We start from the raw sequence: 16,967 nt of genomic DNA, 5'->3' as shown, positions 1-16,967 counted from the left end.
AGACGAATGGATAAAGAAGATGTGGTATATATACACAATGGAATACTATGCAGCCATCAAAAGAAATGAAATCTTGCCATTTGCGACGACGTGGATGGAACTAGAGGGTATCATGCTTAGCGAAATAAGTCAATCGGAGAAAGACAACTATCATATGATCTCCCTGATATGAGGGAGAGGAGATGCAACATGGGGGGTTAAGGGGGTCGGAGTAGAGTAAATGAAACAAGATGGGATTGGGAGGGAGACAAACCATAAGTGACTCTTAATCTCACAAAACAAACTGAGGGTTGATGGGGGGAGGGTGGTTGGGAGAGGGGGGGTGGGGTTATGGACACTGGGGAGGGTATGTGCTATGGTGAGTGTTGTAAAGTGTGTAAACCTGGCGATTCACAGACCTGTACCCCTGGGGATAAAAATATATGTTTATAAAAAATTTTTTAAAAATTAAAAATAAAAAAAGTAATTAAAAAAAAGAACAGAATGAAAAAGACCAAGACAGAACTTAGATAACTCAGCTGTGCATACATTGAAAAATGTCTCTGAGCAGGCAAAAAGAATAGGTGATGCACTGTACAAGGACATTTATAAAATCCTTTCCTTTAAGGATAAACTGAACAACAACAACAAAAAAGATTAAACAAGAGGAGAGTTTAAAACTAGATTTCAGTAAGCTTTAAATAATCTTATGGGGGTAGCTCTAATGGCTAAAGTAAATTGAGCCCTTTTTTTTGTATATAACATAGGGTATTTAGTGAGAAAAATAAACGGGAATAGGACATAGCCAGTTTAACCTCTCTCCAACATATGATTGAACATTTTCAAAAAAGCCCAAGGAAATAATGAGGTAAAATGAGGTAATGAGGTAAAATGAAAAAAATTTCTGGTTCTCCATATAAAACACTTCATTCCTCAAATAAAACAACACCAAAAAGTTCTCAGTTCTCTATGGTTATACTTAGAGAAATTACAAGTAGGACAATCCAATGTCCTATGTCATAATGGTCCAATGTCATATTGGTAAGAAATAAAACAATTTTCCATAATCTTCCCAATAATGCCACTTAAAGGGAAACATTATCACTCAACATACAGTTCTGAAAAGAATTATCTGTAAATATAGATGAACAACAATACAACTTCTTGTTGATACAGGTGCAACTACCTTTACTATTAATTCTACTACCATGAAAAATCAGATTGCTCAAAGTACTAAAACCATTTAGGTAGTGGGAATTTCTAACAATTTTGAATCCTTTTCCACGTCCTAATTTGTAACTGTTACTTTTGTCAGAAGAACACTACTTTCTTCTCTATAGCACTTTCCTATAAATTTCATCATTAGGAATCTAGTCTGCAAAAAACATCCACCAAAAGAAATATAACAAAGACAAAATATTTTCAGGAGTTGCAGAAAGTTCTACTGCATATTATCCAAATTATGGCTATGGACATTAATATATTGATTCAAACAACAACTAAATAATTGACCATTGTACCAGAACCACTGGGAAAAGAAAGAATATTTAGGAGTTAAAACTGTAAGGGTTCAGATTGACTCTGTTGATACCATTGCCTAAAAATGCTGAAGTTAAGGAAGATCTAAGCCAACTGTAACAGACTGGTTTTTTTTAAGATTTTATTTATTTATCTGACAGAGAGGGAGAGACTGAGAGAGAGGGGGAATACAAGGAGAGGGAGTGGGAGAGGGAGAAGCAGGCTTCCCGCTGAGCAGGGAGCCTGATGCAGGGCTCGAACCCAGGACCCTGGGATCATGACCTGAGATGAAGACAGATGCTTAATGACTGAGCCACCCAAGCACCCCTGTAACAGACTTTTAATACAACAAGGTTTAATTATCCCTAATATTAGTCCAAGCAAAATGTCTGTTTTACCTGTTTAAAAAAAAAACCCAAAACTATGATGGTAGAGGATACAAATTCATCTAATTATCTGTAAGCTATTTACCAAAGAGTTTTATCTCACTTTTGAGTATTGTCTAACCCAAATGTATTCTCTTTGGCCCTATCTTTGCTTTCCTTCATGTTTTAGCTGGTGAAGATAGCTAATATTCATGGCCTTCACCAGGGAACCATCAACAATTTACCTAGAAAATTATGCTTCAGACATTTATTGAAGCCCCATCCTACTTTTCTCAGATCTTAAAAGAGCATAAGGATATACAGTGGGGCACCTGGGTGGCTCAGTCAGTTGAGTGGCTGCCTTCGGCTCAGGTCATGATCCCAGGGTCCTGGGATCGAGCCCCGCATCTGGCTCCCTGCTTGGTGGGAAGCCTGCTTCTCTCTCTCCTTCTTCCGGCCACTCTGTCTACCTCTACTCTCTATCTCTCTGACAAATAAATAAAATGTTTTTTTAAAAAAAAATAAGGATCTGCAATAATGCATCTTGAAATTATAAGATCAACTATACATAGAGCTTCTAAAAAGAAATTTCAGTTCTAAAAATGACAATTCATCACCAGGGTTCAGCAAACTTATTCTGTGAAGGGTCAGATACCAAATGTTTTTTGACTCTGTGAGACATACAGTCTCTGTCACGACTCAACTCTGCCATTATACTGCAAAAACAGCAACAGACAATTTGTTTGTCTGTTGGAAACAGACAATGTTTGTTTTGACAACAGACAAGAACATAAACAAGGCTATGTTCCAATAAAATTTTATTTATGGACCCTGAGATTTGAGTTTTATATCATTTTATATCATTTTATTTATATATAATATATAAGTATATAACATATAATATATAATATAACATATAATATATATAATTTATATCACATTATGTTTCTTTAGATTTTTTTCAACCATGTAGAAATGTAAAAACCAGTCTTATTAGTTCACAGACTATATAAAAATAGCCAGTGGCTGGGGTGCCTGGGTGGCTCAGTGGGTTAAAGCCTCTGCCCTCTGCTCAGGTCGTGATCCCAGGTCCTGGGATCGAGCCCCACATTGGGCTCTCTGTTCAGCAGGGAGGCTGCTTCCCTTCCTCTCTCTGCCTGCCTCTCTGCTTACCTGTGATCTCTGTCTGTCAAATAAATAAATAAAATCTTTAAAAAAAAATAGCCAGTGGCTGGATTTGGACAGCAAGCCACCACTGGCCAATACTTGATCTATACCATGATGTGTTTGTCTGAGGACGGACATAATCTAATGAGAGATTACAGATTATCCAAAATCATCCAAGGCCAAATACTAAGGACAATGAAATAATTTCTGGAATTAGTTGGATGTTGTATACACAGCAAGCTCTTCTGAAATAGGCTTCTGTATGATTTAACTTAAACATCTTGGGAACCATTCAGAAAACACAGAAACAAAAAACACCTTCATTAGTAATCTCAAATATTTCTTCAACAATCATCTTTGCTGATCTTCCAAATCATACTAAACCTTTCTTTGATTGAAAGTACAGGAAACAGGGGGCTCTGGGTGGCTTTCTACTCAGCAGGGAGCCTGCTTCCTCCTCTCTCTCTCTGCCTGCCTCTCTGCCTACTTGTGATCTCTGTCTGTCAAATAAATAAATAAAATCTTTAAAAAGAAAAAAAAAAGAAAGTGTATGAAACAGGAAGCCATGGTCTAAAAGCATTAACTCAGAAACCTGGCACACATTGAAGATCATTGCCTGTTAATGCCTATTCTTTGATCCAGTAGCAAGGCTCTTTATCTTTGCCTCAGAAGCAAATGCAAATTGAAGCAGCCATTCTAGAGAACAGTTTGGAGATTCCTCAAAAAGTTAAAAATAGAACCTACCCTACAATCCAGCAATTGCACTACTAGGTATTTACTCAAAGGATATAAAAATACAAATTCAGGGGTGCCTGGGTGGCTCAGTGGGTTAAAGCCTCTGCCTTCGGCTCAGGTCATGATCCCAGGGTCCTGGGATCGAGACCCGCATCAGGCTCTCTGTTCAGCGGGGAGCCTGCTTCCCCCTCTCTCTCTGCCTGACTCTCTGCCTACTTGTGATCTCTGTCTGTCAAATAAATAAATAAAATCTATAAAAAAATACAAATTCAAAGGGGTACATGCACCCTGATGTTTAAAGCAGCATTATCAACAATAGCCAAACTATGGAGAGAGCCCAAATGTCCACTGACTGATGAATGGATAAAGAAGAGGACACACACACACACACACACACACACACACACACACACACACACAGGAATATTACTTAGCCATCAAAAGAATGAAATCTTGCCATTTGCAATGACATGGATGGAGCTAGAGTGTATTATGCTAAGCAAAGTCAGTCAGTCAGATAAAGACAAGTACCATATGATCTCACTAAGTGAAATTTAAGAAAGAAAAGAAATAAACATATGGGAAGGGGAGAAAAGTGAAAAAGGAGAGAGGGAAACAAACCATAAGTGAGTTTCTACTACAGAGAACAAACTGAGGGTTGATGGAGGGATGTGAGTGGAGGATGGGTTAGATGGATGATGGGTATTAAGGAGGACACTGGTTGCAATGAGCACTGCTGTTGTTATATAAGTAATTAATTACTGAATTCTACCCCAGAAACCAATATTGTGCTGTATGTTAACTAACAATTTTTTTTTTTTTTAAAGAGGTGAAATGGGGGCACCAGGGTGGCTCAGTTGGTTAAGCAGCTGCCTTCAGCTTGGGTCATGATCCCAGGGTCCTGGGATCAAGCCCCGAATCAGCGGAGAGCCTGCTTCTCCCTCTCCCTGTGCCTGCTGCTCTACTTGCACTGTCTCTGTATCTGTCAAATAAATAAATAAATAAATTTTAAAAAGAGGTGAAACATAGCTAACCATAATTTTAAAAATCACCAATGTTAAAAGGTAGACAAAAACACAAGGAAAAAAAAATAACAGAGATACAAAATAACCAGAAAACAAAAGATAAAATGGTAGTGGTAAGTCCTTATATATTAGTAATCACCCTAAATGTAAATGGATTGAACTCACCAATCAACAGAGAGAGACAGAGTCCAGACCCAACTATATGACGCCTTTAGGAGACTCATTTCAGTGATAAAGACACAAACAGGCTCAAAGTGATGGGGTGGAAGATGATACTCCAAGCAAATTACCAAAAACAAGCATGTGTAACTATTTTTGGATCAGACAAAATAGACTTCAAGACAAAAATGTTAACAAGAGACAGGGAAGGTCATTATATAATGATAAAGGGGTCAACACATCAAGAACACAAAACATGGGTGACTGGGTGGCTCAGTTAGTTAAACATCTGCCTTCGGCTCAGGTCACGATCCTAGGGTCCTGGGATCAAGGCCTGCATCAGGCTCCAATCTCTCATGTGCATGCTCTCTCTGTATCAAATAAATAAATGAATCAATAAATAAATCTTTTAAAAAACCTATCATAAATATGTATTCTCCCAACACTTGGGCACTATTTAATTCTAGTATAGTTAACATACAGTGTTGTATTAGTTTCAGTTGTACAATATAGTGATTCAACAATTCTATATATTACTCAGTGCTCATCATAAGTGTGCTCTTAATCCTCATCACCTATTTCAACCATTCCCCTAACCAACCTCCCATCTGGTAATCATCTGTTTGATCTCTATAGTTAAAAGAGTCTTTGTTTGGTCTCTTTTTCTCTTTGTTTCTTAAGTTCCGTATATGAGTGAAATCATATGGTATTTGTCTTTGACTGGTTGATTTCACTTAGCATTATACCCTATAGATCCATCATTGGCAAGATTTCATTCTTTTTTTATGGCTGAATAACATTCCATTCTGTGTGTGCATGTACACATGCACCATATCCTCTTTGCCCAATTATCTATCAATAGACTTAGGTTACTTCCGTAATTTGGCTATTATAAATAATGTTGCAATAAATATAGGGATGCATATATCTTTTCACATTACTGTTTCTGTATTCTTTGGGTAAATGCCCACTAGTGGAATTAGTGAATCATGTAATAATTTTATTGTTAAGTTTTTAAGGAACTTCCATGCTGTTTTCCACAATGGCTATTCTAGTTTGCATTCCCACCCAAGGTGCATGGGGGTTCCTTTTTCTCTACATCCTCACCAACACTTGTATCTTGTGTTTTTGATTTTAGACATTCTGAAATGTGTAAGGTGATATCTCCTATGGTTTTGATTTACATTTTCCTGATGATTAGTGATGTTGAGCATTTTTTCATGTGTCTCTTGGCCATCCACATGTCTTCTTTGGAGAAATGTCTGTTCATGTCTTCTGCCCATTTTTTAATTGGATTATTTGTGGTTTTTTGGTGTTGAGTTGTGCAAGTTTTTTATATATTTTGCATAATAACCCTTTATCAGACATGTCACTTGTAAATAACTTCTTCCATTCAGTAGGCTGCCTTTTAGTTTTGTTGACTGTCTCCTTTGCTGTGCCAGAAGCTTTTTATTTTGATGTAGCCCCAATAGTTTATTTTTATTTCCTTGCCTCAGGAGACATATCTAGAAAGATGTTGCTATGACCAATGTCTCTCTCCTAGAATTTTTATGTTTCAGGTCTCACATTTAGGTCCTTAATGTATTCTCAGTTCATTTTTATGTACGATGTAAGAAAATGATCCAGTTTTATTTTTTGCATGTAGCTGTCCAGTTTTCCCAACACCACTTGTTGAAGATACTTTTTTCCCATTGCATATTTTTACTCCCTTTCTCAAAGATTAATTGGCCATATAATTGGGAGTTTACTTCTGGGCTTACTATTCTAGCCCAGTGATCTATGTGTCTGTTTCTGTCCCAGCACCATCCTGTTTTGATTACTACAACTTTGTAATGTATCTTGAAATCTTTGATTCTGATACATTCAGTTTTATTTTTCTTTTTCAAGAAAAACTGCTTTGCTTATTTGGGGTCTTTTATGGTTGCATGCAAGTTTTAGGGTTGTTTGTTCTAGTTCTGTGAAAAATGATTCTGGTATTTTGATAGGGACTGCATTAAATGTATAGATTGCTTTGGGTAGGATAGACATTTTAACAATATTTGTTCTTCCAATCCATGAGCATGGAATTCTTTCCATTTCTGTCATCTTCCATTTCTTTCATCAATGTTTTATAGTTTTCAGAGTATGAGCCTTTCACCTCCTTGGTTAAGTTTATTCCTAGACATTTTATTCTTTTTGGTATAATTATAAATGGGACTGTTTTCTTAATTTCTCTTACTGCTACTTCATTATTAGTGTATAGAGATACAATGGATTTCTGTACATTGATTTTGTATCCTGCAACCTTCCTGAATTCATTCAGTAGTTCTAGTAGCTTTTTGGGGTCTTTATGGTTTTCTATTACAGTATCATGTGATATGCAAATTCTGACAGTCAAAAAAGTTCTACTTCTTCCTTAGCAATTCAGATATCTTTCTTTCAGCTGTCTTCCTTCCTTCTTTCCTCTTTCCTCTCTTCCTCCTTTTCTTTTCTCTTTGCCCGCCCACCTGCCTGCCTGCCTGTCTTCCTTTCTTCCTTCTTATCCCTGAGGCTAGGACTTCCAGTATTATGTTGAATATAAGTGATGAGAATGGACATTCTTGTTTTTGATCTTAGAGGAAAAAACTCAGTTTTTCACCATTAAGTATGTTTGCTGTGGGTTTTCACAAGTAACCTTTATTATGTTGAGATATCTTCTCTCTCAACCTACCTTTGTTGAAGGTTTTTATCATGAATGGCTGTCAAATTTTGTCAAATGCTTTTTCAGCACCTATTGAAATGATCATTGGTTTTTATTCATTCTCTTGCTGATGTAATATGCCATGTTGATTGACTTGAGAATACTGAACCACCCTTGCACACCAGATACAAATCAGACTTGATCATGATGAATGTATTGTTGGATTCAGTTTGCTAACATTTTGCTGAGGATTTTTGCGTTTATGTTCATCAGAGATACTGGCCTGTAGTTTTGGGGTTTTGTTTGTTTGTTTTTTGTAGTGTCCTCATCTGATTTTGGTATGAGGGTAATGCTGGCATCATACAATGAATTTGGAAGCTTTTCCTCCTCTTCTATTTTTTGGACTATTTTGAGAAAAATAAGTTTCAAGTGTTCTTTAAATGATTGGCAGAATTCATCTGTGAAGCCATTTGGTCTTGGACTTCTGTTGTTGGAAATTTTTTGATAACTGATTCAATTTCATTCCTGGCAACTGGTCTGTTCAAATTTTCTTCCTACTTCAGTTTTAGTAGGTGATATGTTTCAAAGTAGCTATCCATTTCTTCTGGGCTGTCCAATTTGTTGGCATATAATTTTTTATAATATCCTCTTATAATTGTATTTTGTGTCTTTGTATTTGATTATTTCTCCTCTTTAATTTCTGATTTTTGTTAATTCTTTTGTTTTTCTTTCTTTTTTTTTTTTTTTTTTTTTTTGCTTTTTGATTTTTGTTTTTGGGTTTTTTTTGATGAGTCCAGCTAAAGGTTTTTCAATTTTGTTGATCTTTTCAAAGAACAAGCTCCTGGCTTCACTGATCTGTTCTACTGCTTTTTAGTTTCTGTTTCATTGATTTTTTGCTCTGATATCTATTCTTTCCTTCCTTCTACTAGTTTTGGGCTTTGTTCTTATTTTTCTAGCTCCCTTAGATATAAGGTTGGGTTTTTTACTTAAGATTTTTCTTACTTCTTGCAGGAGGCTTGTATTGCTACAAACTTCTTAGATCCACTTTTGCTGCATCCCAAAGGTTTTAGATTGCTGTGTTTTCATTTTCCTCTGTTCCATGTATTTCTTGATTTCCTCTTTGAGTTCTTTGTTCACCCTTCCATTGTTTATTGGCATGTTATTTAACCTCCATGTATTTGTGTTCTTTCCAGATTTTTTCCTGGTAGTTGATTTCTAGTTTTATAGTATTATGGTCAGAAAAGATGCATGGTATGACTTCGATCTTTTTTAATTTGTTGGGGCTTGTTTTTTGGCCAAATATGTGATCTATTCTGGAGATTATTCCATGTGCACTTGAAGAGGAATCTATATTCTCCTGTTCTGAGATGGAATGTTCTGAATATTATCTGTTAGATCCATCTGATCCAATATGTCATTCAAAGGTACTATTTCCTTGTCAACTCTCTGTTTAGATGATATATCCATTGATGTAAGTGGGTGTTAAAGTCCTCTACTATTACTGTATCACTATTGATTAGTTCCTTATGTTTGTTATTAGCAGCTTAATGCATTTGGTTGCTCCCATGTTGACTGCATAAATATTTATAATTATTATAACTTCTTGTTGCTTGTTCCCTTTATGATTAAATAGTGTTCTTTGTTACAATCTTGTTTTAAAGTCAATTTTGTCTGATATAAGTAGGGTGTTTTTTTAAGATTTTATGTACTTATTTGAGAGAGAAAGAGAGCACAAGAGGGAGATGGCGAGGCAGATGCCCTATTGAACAAGGAGCCCGACACTGGGCCCCATCCCAAGAGCCTGAGATCATGACAGACCAGAAGGCAGCCCCTTAACTGACAGATCCACCCAGGTGCCCCTGATATAAGTACTGTTAACCCAGCTTTCTTTTCATGCCATTTGCATGATAAATGTTTCTCTACCTCCTCACTTTCAATCTGCATGTGTCTTTAGGTCTGAAATGAGTCTCTTGTAGGCAGCATATAGATGGGTCTTGCCTTTTTATTCATTCTATCACCCTATGTCTTTTGATTGCAGCATTTAGCCCATTTACATTTAAAATAATTATTGATAGGTATGTACTTACTGCTATTTTAAAACCTATTCTTTTGACTTTTTCTCTGTTATGCATGTGCAAAACATTCTTTGTATGTAGTATCTTGTTCTCATAACCCCACAGAACTAAGGTAGAAATATTTTTAACTGAGTCTCTACTTTTCATGGCAATGCAGTCATTTGCATATGTTGAATAAAAATCTGTCCTCCTTTTTACTGGGATATAATTTAGCAAATTGTGTAATCAAGGCCAAATATGAAGGATTATATTTGACAATACATTCCATTCAGTCAGATATGACAAGTACCTGTAAGGGCCTATTTAGCCAGAGCAATTCCATCCAGTTAAACAGTGATTTTGTTGTTTATGCAGTAAAACTTAAACTGACCCTGGCCCCACACCCAGGGGAACCTACTTAAAAGCAAGTCCAGGAAACCAGTAAAATATGGTCGGCCAGTCCCAGATAACAGAGCCCAAAGGGTGGGTCAGGTCAGGTAGAGATAACAGAGCCCCAATGCAGGCCAGGTGGAGACATCCAATCAGTGGGGCATGCATACTATCTCCCTAGCTACCAAGGAGTGTGGGCCCCGCCTTTTGGGTGCCAATTCTGACCAAGGTGATAGGCTAGTTCAAATAGCTACTATGGGGTGAATTGTAATTCAACTGGCCACTCGTGTGTGACCTAGCATGACTGTTCAGCTTTCTCTGTGTGTTACAATCTCATTGGCCACCTGCGTGTGGCCAGGCTCAACCACATGGCCTTCGCTCTATAAAAGTTAGTCTGTAAGGCAGGGAGGGGTCCCTCTCTCTGTAAGAGGCGGCCCCGAACGGTCGGTTTGATTCTCGATGCTTGGCACGAAATAAAGCTTTGCTTGACCTTCGCTTTGTAACAGTCTCGCTCCTTTGATTATGGACCTAACATACCCAGTCTCCATTAAGGACAGAGATATAATTGATATTTGAAAACCCATGCTTATAAGTCTTCCTTAGCAAACTGGTATCTGTTGTTGTACAAGGTCCCAGCATCACAGGCAGGAAGAAAGATCAATGCCTAGCAGGAAAAAAGACAAATTTGCCCATGTTTGTAGGTACACAGGTGAAACCTGGTAGAGATGAATTTCTTATTTTGTAAATAATGGTGATAAAAAGAGCTTTGGAATGACAGGGACTATTAAAATTGAAATTTTTGATTCTGTACATAATCTCCAGATAGAATATAATTTGAGGGGCACCTGGGTGGCTCAGTTGGTTAAGCATCTGCCTTTGGCTCAGGTCATGATCCCAGGGTCCTGGGATCAAGGCCTATATCAGGCTCCCTGCTCGACTGGGAGCCTGCTTCTCCCTTTCCCACTCCTTCTCCTTAAAAAATCCACTAAAATTTATTACAACAACATATCTAACCCTATCACTTACAGTAAGATTTTATGAGTTATACATTATACATAAGACACAAAATCAGCCTTTCCATCTGGAAGGCACATTCACCATAACATTAACTATGGCTGACTAACCCAATATATACATTCTAATGGAGCATCTCTGGTTTGTATGTGTCTATTTACTTAGGTATGATAAGACATATACATAGCTTACGTGCACAAAGAAACAGTATTTAGAGGCTATATACTCCTATAAGGACAAGCTTTCTGGGGTGCCTGGGTGGCTGAGTCAGTTAAGTGTCTGCCTTTGGCTCAAGTCATGCTCCCAGGGTCCTGGGATGGAGCCCAACATCAGGCTCCCTGCTCAGTGGGAAGCCTGCTTCTCTCTCTCCCACTCCCCCAGCTTGTACTCCCTCTCTCCCTGTCAAATAAATAAATTAAATCTTTTTTAAAAAAACACATTTTCTAAGAAAATACAGTAATCACAAATCCACTTCCAGCTAGTTCTTATATTAACACTAGTTAACAGAATGAAATTGAAGTAGAGAAGTCCATTTTAACATAATGCTTTACTTAACAATATTTTTACATGAAACAGATTCAAATAAGTTCTCAGGGCTAATATCAAATTTAAATAAAATTCCATTCATCCCCAAGTACACAATTAAAAATACTGTAAGACTTACTCTCCTAATTATAATTACCTGATAAGAGAGCTATTACTATAGCTGATATCCACACCACACTGTCTCTGATGCTACAGGTGCTAGCAGTATGAATGCTTCCTGTCCTGTCATGTTCAGATGTCTATTTTCAAAACTGAAGTCTCAAGTGAGTGTATCTGATTGGTATAACCCAGGTCACATAGACTCCCCCTAGGGATATGATAATTTGGAAACTAAGTAGTTTTGTTGTCTTTAATCTATCTTGGAAAGGCAGATTTAACTTTTATCAAATGCAAATGTGACCTTTTATTTTAGCCACTTTAAAATACTCAGGATAATTCTAAACTAACTTGTTATTTAAGCATTGCTATATTCTCCTCTAAACGTGTTTTCACAGGTTCTTCTTCAAATCTATCTCTCATCCCCTCCTTACTGACCTTTCTCTCTTTCCTTCCCTCCATTCTTCTCTTCCTCTTTCACATATGCATGCATGTACACCATATCCACTCTTGCTCCAGTATACTGTAATCTTTGAAACATGCCGCCATCATTGCCTATGGTTCCCATTAGTAATGATCTTCTTTCAGCTCAAATTATACCTTTGCATGAAGTACTCTTCAGCCCTCTCAAGTACAACCATTCACTCTTGCCTCTAAATTAAACTGTACACAGCAATGTTTTATATTTTACCACATTGGCCTATTTATCTCCTTTTCCCAGAATCCCCCATCTCCATCCCCCAGACTGAGTTAGACGTGGCTCTTGTGTGCTCCTAAGCCATCTAAAATTAAGTTCAGTTCAGCACTTATCACACTGTATTTTGTCTCTTCTAGCCTGTGAACTCCATCAGAGCTTAGTGTGTGTTTATTCACCATTATATTCCATGCGCCAAGAACCTAAAATGTACTCAATAAATATCTAATGAATGATAAGAGGAGGTTAGAATAAATATGTCCCCAGTCCGCCTCATCTATGACAGTAAGCTACTCAAAATGCCTAGGAAAACGCTGTGTACATGGAAGTTACAATAAAAGTTTACACAATGCTTTGATAAAAAGGAATTAAATGACAAAAGTTTATGAGTTTATCTTCAGAATTTCCAGTCATTGTAGAAAGCAGCAATTAGACTGCATTCCTGGAAAAGCCCTCCTATCAATGCTACAGTTCTGCTACCAAACTGGGATGAAATTGTGTGTATGCTAGGAGCAGCACATGACTTCATACAGAAGAGAGATTCAATGCAGGTTTGTTGAGTTGGGAAATGTCTTACCGGTGACTGTACAAACCATTTGCCTGCATTCAGAGTCGACAGGAAACGCCACTGGAAGAAGCTAGGATGTGTTAAGGAGGCATTTGGCATGACCTCCTTAATATTGGTTGTTCTTCTCAGGTCATAGTCATGCATAAGAAAAGGTACATGATCTAAACTGCAGGCAGAAGGGGAAAAGAAGAGGGGGAAAAGGCTGAATTCAGCCACGTTGGTTCTCAGAAAGCCCATCAATGTCACAAGACTTACTAGGGTTCTTTACTCCCTCCCAAATCTCAGCAAAGGACTAATTACTAGTCACTTATAGTTTGATTTCAATATTTTATGCTCTAGAAATCAGTTTTTAGTGATATATAATAATCATATTAGTGATGATAAAGTAGCTTCCCTCTCTAGGGGCTTTCTGGCATCAAGAAGACAGTAGGTACAGTAATAACCTGAGAGTAAGGCAAGTAGGTGTAGGGATGGGGCAAAGCTCTGAGGTCCAAAACCATACTAAGCTGGCATCCACACAATCTCCTGTTCTGACCCATTTCCCAGGTAGGTACCTTCCTTGAGTATTTCTGGCCCTAGACCCTTCATATCAGATGGTATCATTAGAAAAGTTCCTAGTTCTCTTATCTGTTACTTGCCTTTAAGTATCTCCGGTTTTATGAAAATCTCTCTACCTTTCTCATTAAAGTACCTGTGAAGAGAACTCTGCAATAGCCATGAGGGTGTAACAAAGCTGAGACTTGGCTTCCTGCCCATAAACAACTAGAAAACTGGACAAAATAAGGGAAATAATTCTTTTTAGCCCAGTGGGGAACTGGGAGCACAGTAAAAGAAAATTTATACAGATGAAATTAGCTCTTCCATTACCCAGGCTTCCTTTTTGCAGGTGAATACTAGACTGTGTCACAGAGAGGGGGAACCTAAAATGTACCCAGCTATCATGCTGATTTGAGTAGAAAGAGAACAGATTAAAGAGAGGTCAGGTTAGCTAGAATTTGTGGGCTAGTGTCTCACAAAGAATGGAGCTATGGGGGAAAAAAGAGTTCCAGAGAAATATGCAGAGGTCCTTTGAGTATATAGCTAAATATCAATTAGTATATGTGCAGAGTAAAACCCTATAAAGCTTGCTAAGAACAACTTCCAAGAAAAGAAAAATCACCAGAAAGTTCTAAGACAATGTACAGAGCCCACACAGGACTACGAATCTTTCAAGTTCCATCCAGCAAGAACAGAGAGACTTCAGTAATTACAAAGGCATTCTTCAGGGACTCCAGGGGGCCATGCCCTAAAATGGGGATAATTTAGAACTAGAATGACATTAAAGAACTTAAAAATATCCTTCGAAGGATCAACCTAACTTTAAGTAACTTAACTGCTTGCTAAAGAAGTCCAAAATTCTTTAAAGGAATACAACAAAATATAGCAGCTATCCTAAAACCACATGTCCACCAAATTCACCAGACATGCAAAGAAGCAGGAAAATGTAACCAGAACCAGAAGTAATTATTCAATAAAGACAAACTCAGAAATGAAAGTGATGATAGAATGAATCAACAAGGGCATTAAATCATATAAAACAAAAATGCAGATGTATATTTAAATAACGTCAAGAAAACATGAACATAATAAAAACATAACTGTAAGACACAAAAAAGGAAGTTCTAAAGCTGAAAAACTGTAATAATTAAATGAAAATTTCACTGCACTTACTTAACATAAGATTAGATAGTATAGATCATGTACAGATCAGAGAATTTGAAGACGTAGGAATAGAATCTATCCAAATGACCTATAAGACACTGTTAGACAAGTAATATTGTATATGCATGATTGGGGTCTTAAAAAGATGGGAGAAAAAAAATCTGAGGAAATGAAAGTAAAATGTCTTAAAAATTTGATGATAATTACACTCAACAAATCCAAGAATCTTCATGGATACCAGGAAGGATAAGTATAAGAAAGAGTACATATACATACACCACATTAAGGATTATTACATCCAAATTGGTGAAAAACACCCAAAAACTGATAAGGGAAAAGAAACTGTAAAGGTAGGCAGAGGAGGAAATGAAGGACATATTTAGAGAGAAATAAAAGCATATAGCAGACTTCTCATAAAAAAATGATAAAAGATAGGGGCGCCTGGGTGGCTCAGTGGGTTAAGCCGCTGCCTTCGGCTCAGGTCATGATCCCGGGTCCTGGGTTCGAGCCCCACATCGGGCTTTTTGCTCAGCAGGGAGCCTGCTTCCTCTTCTCTCTCTGCCTGCCTCTCTGCTTACTTGTGATTTCTCTGTCAAATAAATACATAAATAAAATCTTTAAAAAAATGATAAAAGATAAAAGACAAAACATTAGTGAATCAACATATTTTAAACAATGAAGGAAAATAACTATCAACTTAAAATCTTTCAAAAATGAAAGAAAAGAGGATTCTGGAAAAACAGCAAAGTAGGAAGCACCAGGAATCTGTCCTTCAACTTAGAAAACAACTGCACCAGCAGACTATGTCTAATGTAATTATTTTGGAACTCTGGAGTATATTAAAAAGCTAACAATTTCCAGGGGAAGGCTAGCACATAAATTGGGGTTAGTTTTGCTCAATTTCAGCTCTTAGCACATTAGCAGCTATCAACCCCCCACCCCAGCCACATGGCAAAAAATTGTGTGCAGTTCCAAGAGTAGCTTACACAGCAGCTGGTGAGAGCTGGGTAGCACAAACAACCCTGTACTCCAAATATAGGGGATGTGTGTTCTGGTCACTGTTTGTTGCTTTTTGCCATAGAAGGGCAGACAGAGAGGTAAGCCACCATTATTGCACCTACTCCCACTATTGCAAAGTCCTTCCTTTCAGGCAAAATTGACTGCCAGGAAATTTAAAGGACTAGCACCCTTTAACCCCTCTTCATTTTTCTCTTTTTCCCAGATATTAAAAGGCTAGCACACTAGAAATAGCTGCATATATTGGGAAAATCAGAAAGTGACTGTGCATTCCAGAGGAAAGGATCAGGAAAACCTAAGACCTTGATTTTATACTTCAGACATACTACATGATATAAAAATAATAGCAAAAAACACAGCAAACCCTGAGGAAGGGGGAGAATCTGATTTCTAGTGTTATCACATTATTAGATCCAAATTTCCAGTTTTCAATTTAAAAAAATCACAAAGAAACAGGAAGTATGGCCCATTCACAGAAAAAAATAAATCAACAGAAACTATTCCTGAGAAAGAGCTCATGGCAGATATACTACACAAAGACTTAAAAACAATCATCTTAAAAATACTCAAAGAACTAAAGGAAGATGTAGATAAGGTCAAGAAAACAATGTATAAACACAATGGAAATATGAATAAAAATATTAAAAAATCTAAAAAGAAACCAAAAAGAAATTCTGAAGCTGAAAAGTACAATAACTGAAATGAAAAACTGATGAGAAAATTCAAAGGCAGATTTAAGCAGGCAAAAGCAGGATTCAGTGAACTTGACAATAGTACAATAGAAGTACTGAGTCTGAGGAAAAGAAACAGAAAATATTGCTAAAAAAAAAAAAAGAGTCTAAAGGATATCCTAACACCAAAGCCAAACAAACACACTACAAGAAAACTACAGATCAATATACCTAATGAACACTGATGCAAAAATCCTCAACAAAATACGAACAAGTTGAATTGAGCAGTGTATTAAGACCATTATAGCCCATGACCAAGTAGGATTTCTTTCTGGAATGCAAGGATGGTTCAACACACCAAAATCCATCAATGTAATACACCACATTAACAGAATAAAGGGGGGAAAACCACATGATCACCTCAATTGATGCAAAAAAAGCATTTGACAATATTCAACACCCATCATGATAAAAGACTCTCAACATATGAGGAATAGAAAGAAACACCCTCAACATAATAAAAGACATAAATGAACACCCACAATGATCATCATAATCAATGGTGAAAGATTGAAAGCTTTTCCTCTAAGATTAGGAATAAGGCAAGAA

The 16,967-nt window shown here is 37.0% G+C and overlaps 1 protein-coding gene across 6 annotated transcripts in view; it reads right to left on the bottom strand.

Moving 5' to 3' along the window:
- Positions 1 to 16,967, bottom strand: part of GDPD4 (glycerophosphodiester phosphodiesterase domain containing 4) — a 138,742-nt gene that overhangs the window by 43,871 nt on the left and 77,904 nt on the right. For all 6 annotated transcript variants that reach the window (XM_047692785.1, XM_047692784.1, XM_047692780.1 and 3 more), the window contains one exon: positions 12,979 to 13,135. In XM_047692785.1, coding sequence (XP_047548741.1) covers positions 12,979 to 13,135 — 157 coding nt within the window. The remainder of the gene's footprint in view (positions 1 to 12,978; positions 13,136 to 16,967) is intronic.

This window comes from Lutra lutra, chromosome 10 (genome assembly GCF_902655055.1).
Source record: "Lutra lutra chromosome 10, mLutLut1.2, whole genome shotgun sequence".
Taxonomy (NCBI): Eukaryota; Metazoa; Chordata; class Mammalia; order Carnivora; family Mustelidae; genus Lutra; species Lutra lutra.
This window is presented reverse-complemented; position numbering and strand designations above follow the sequence as displayed.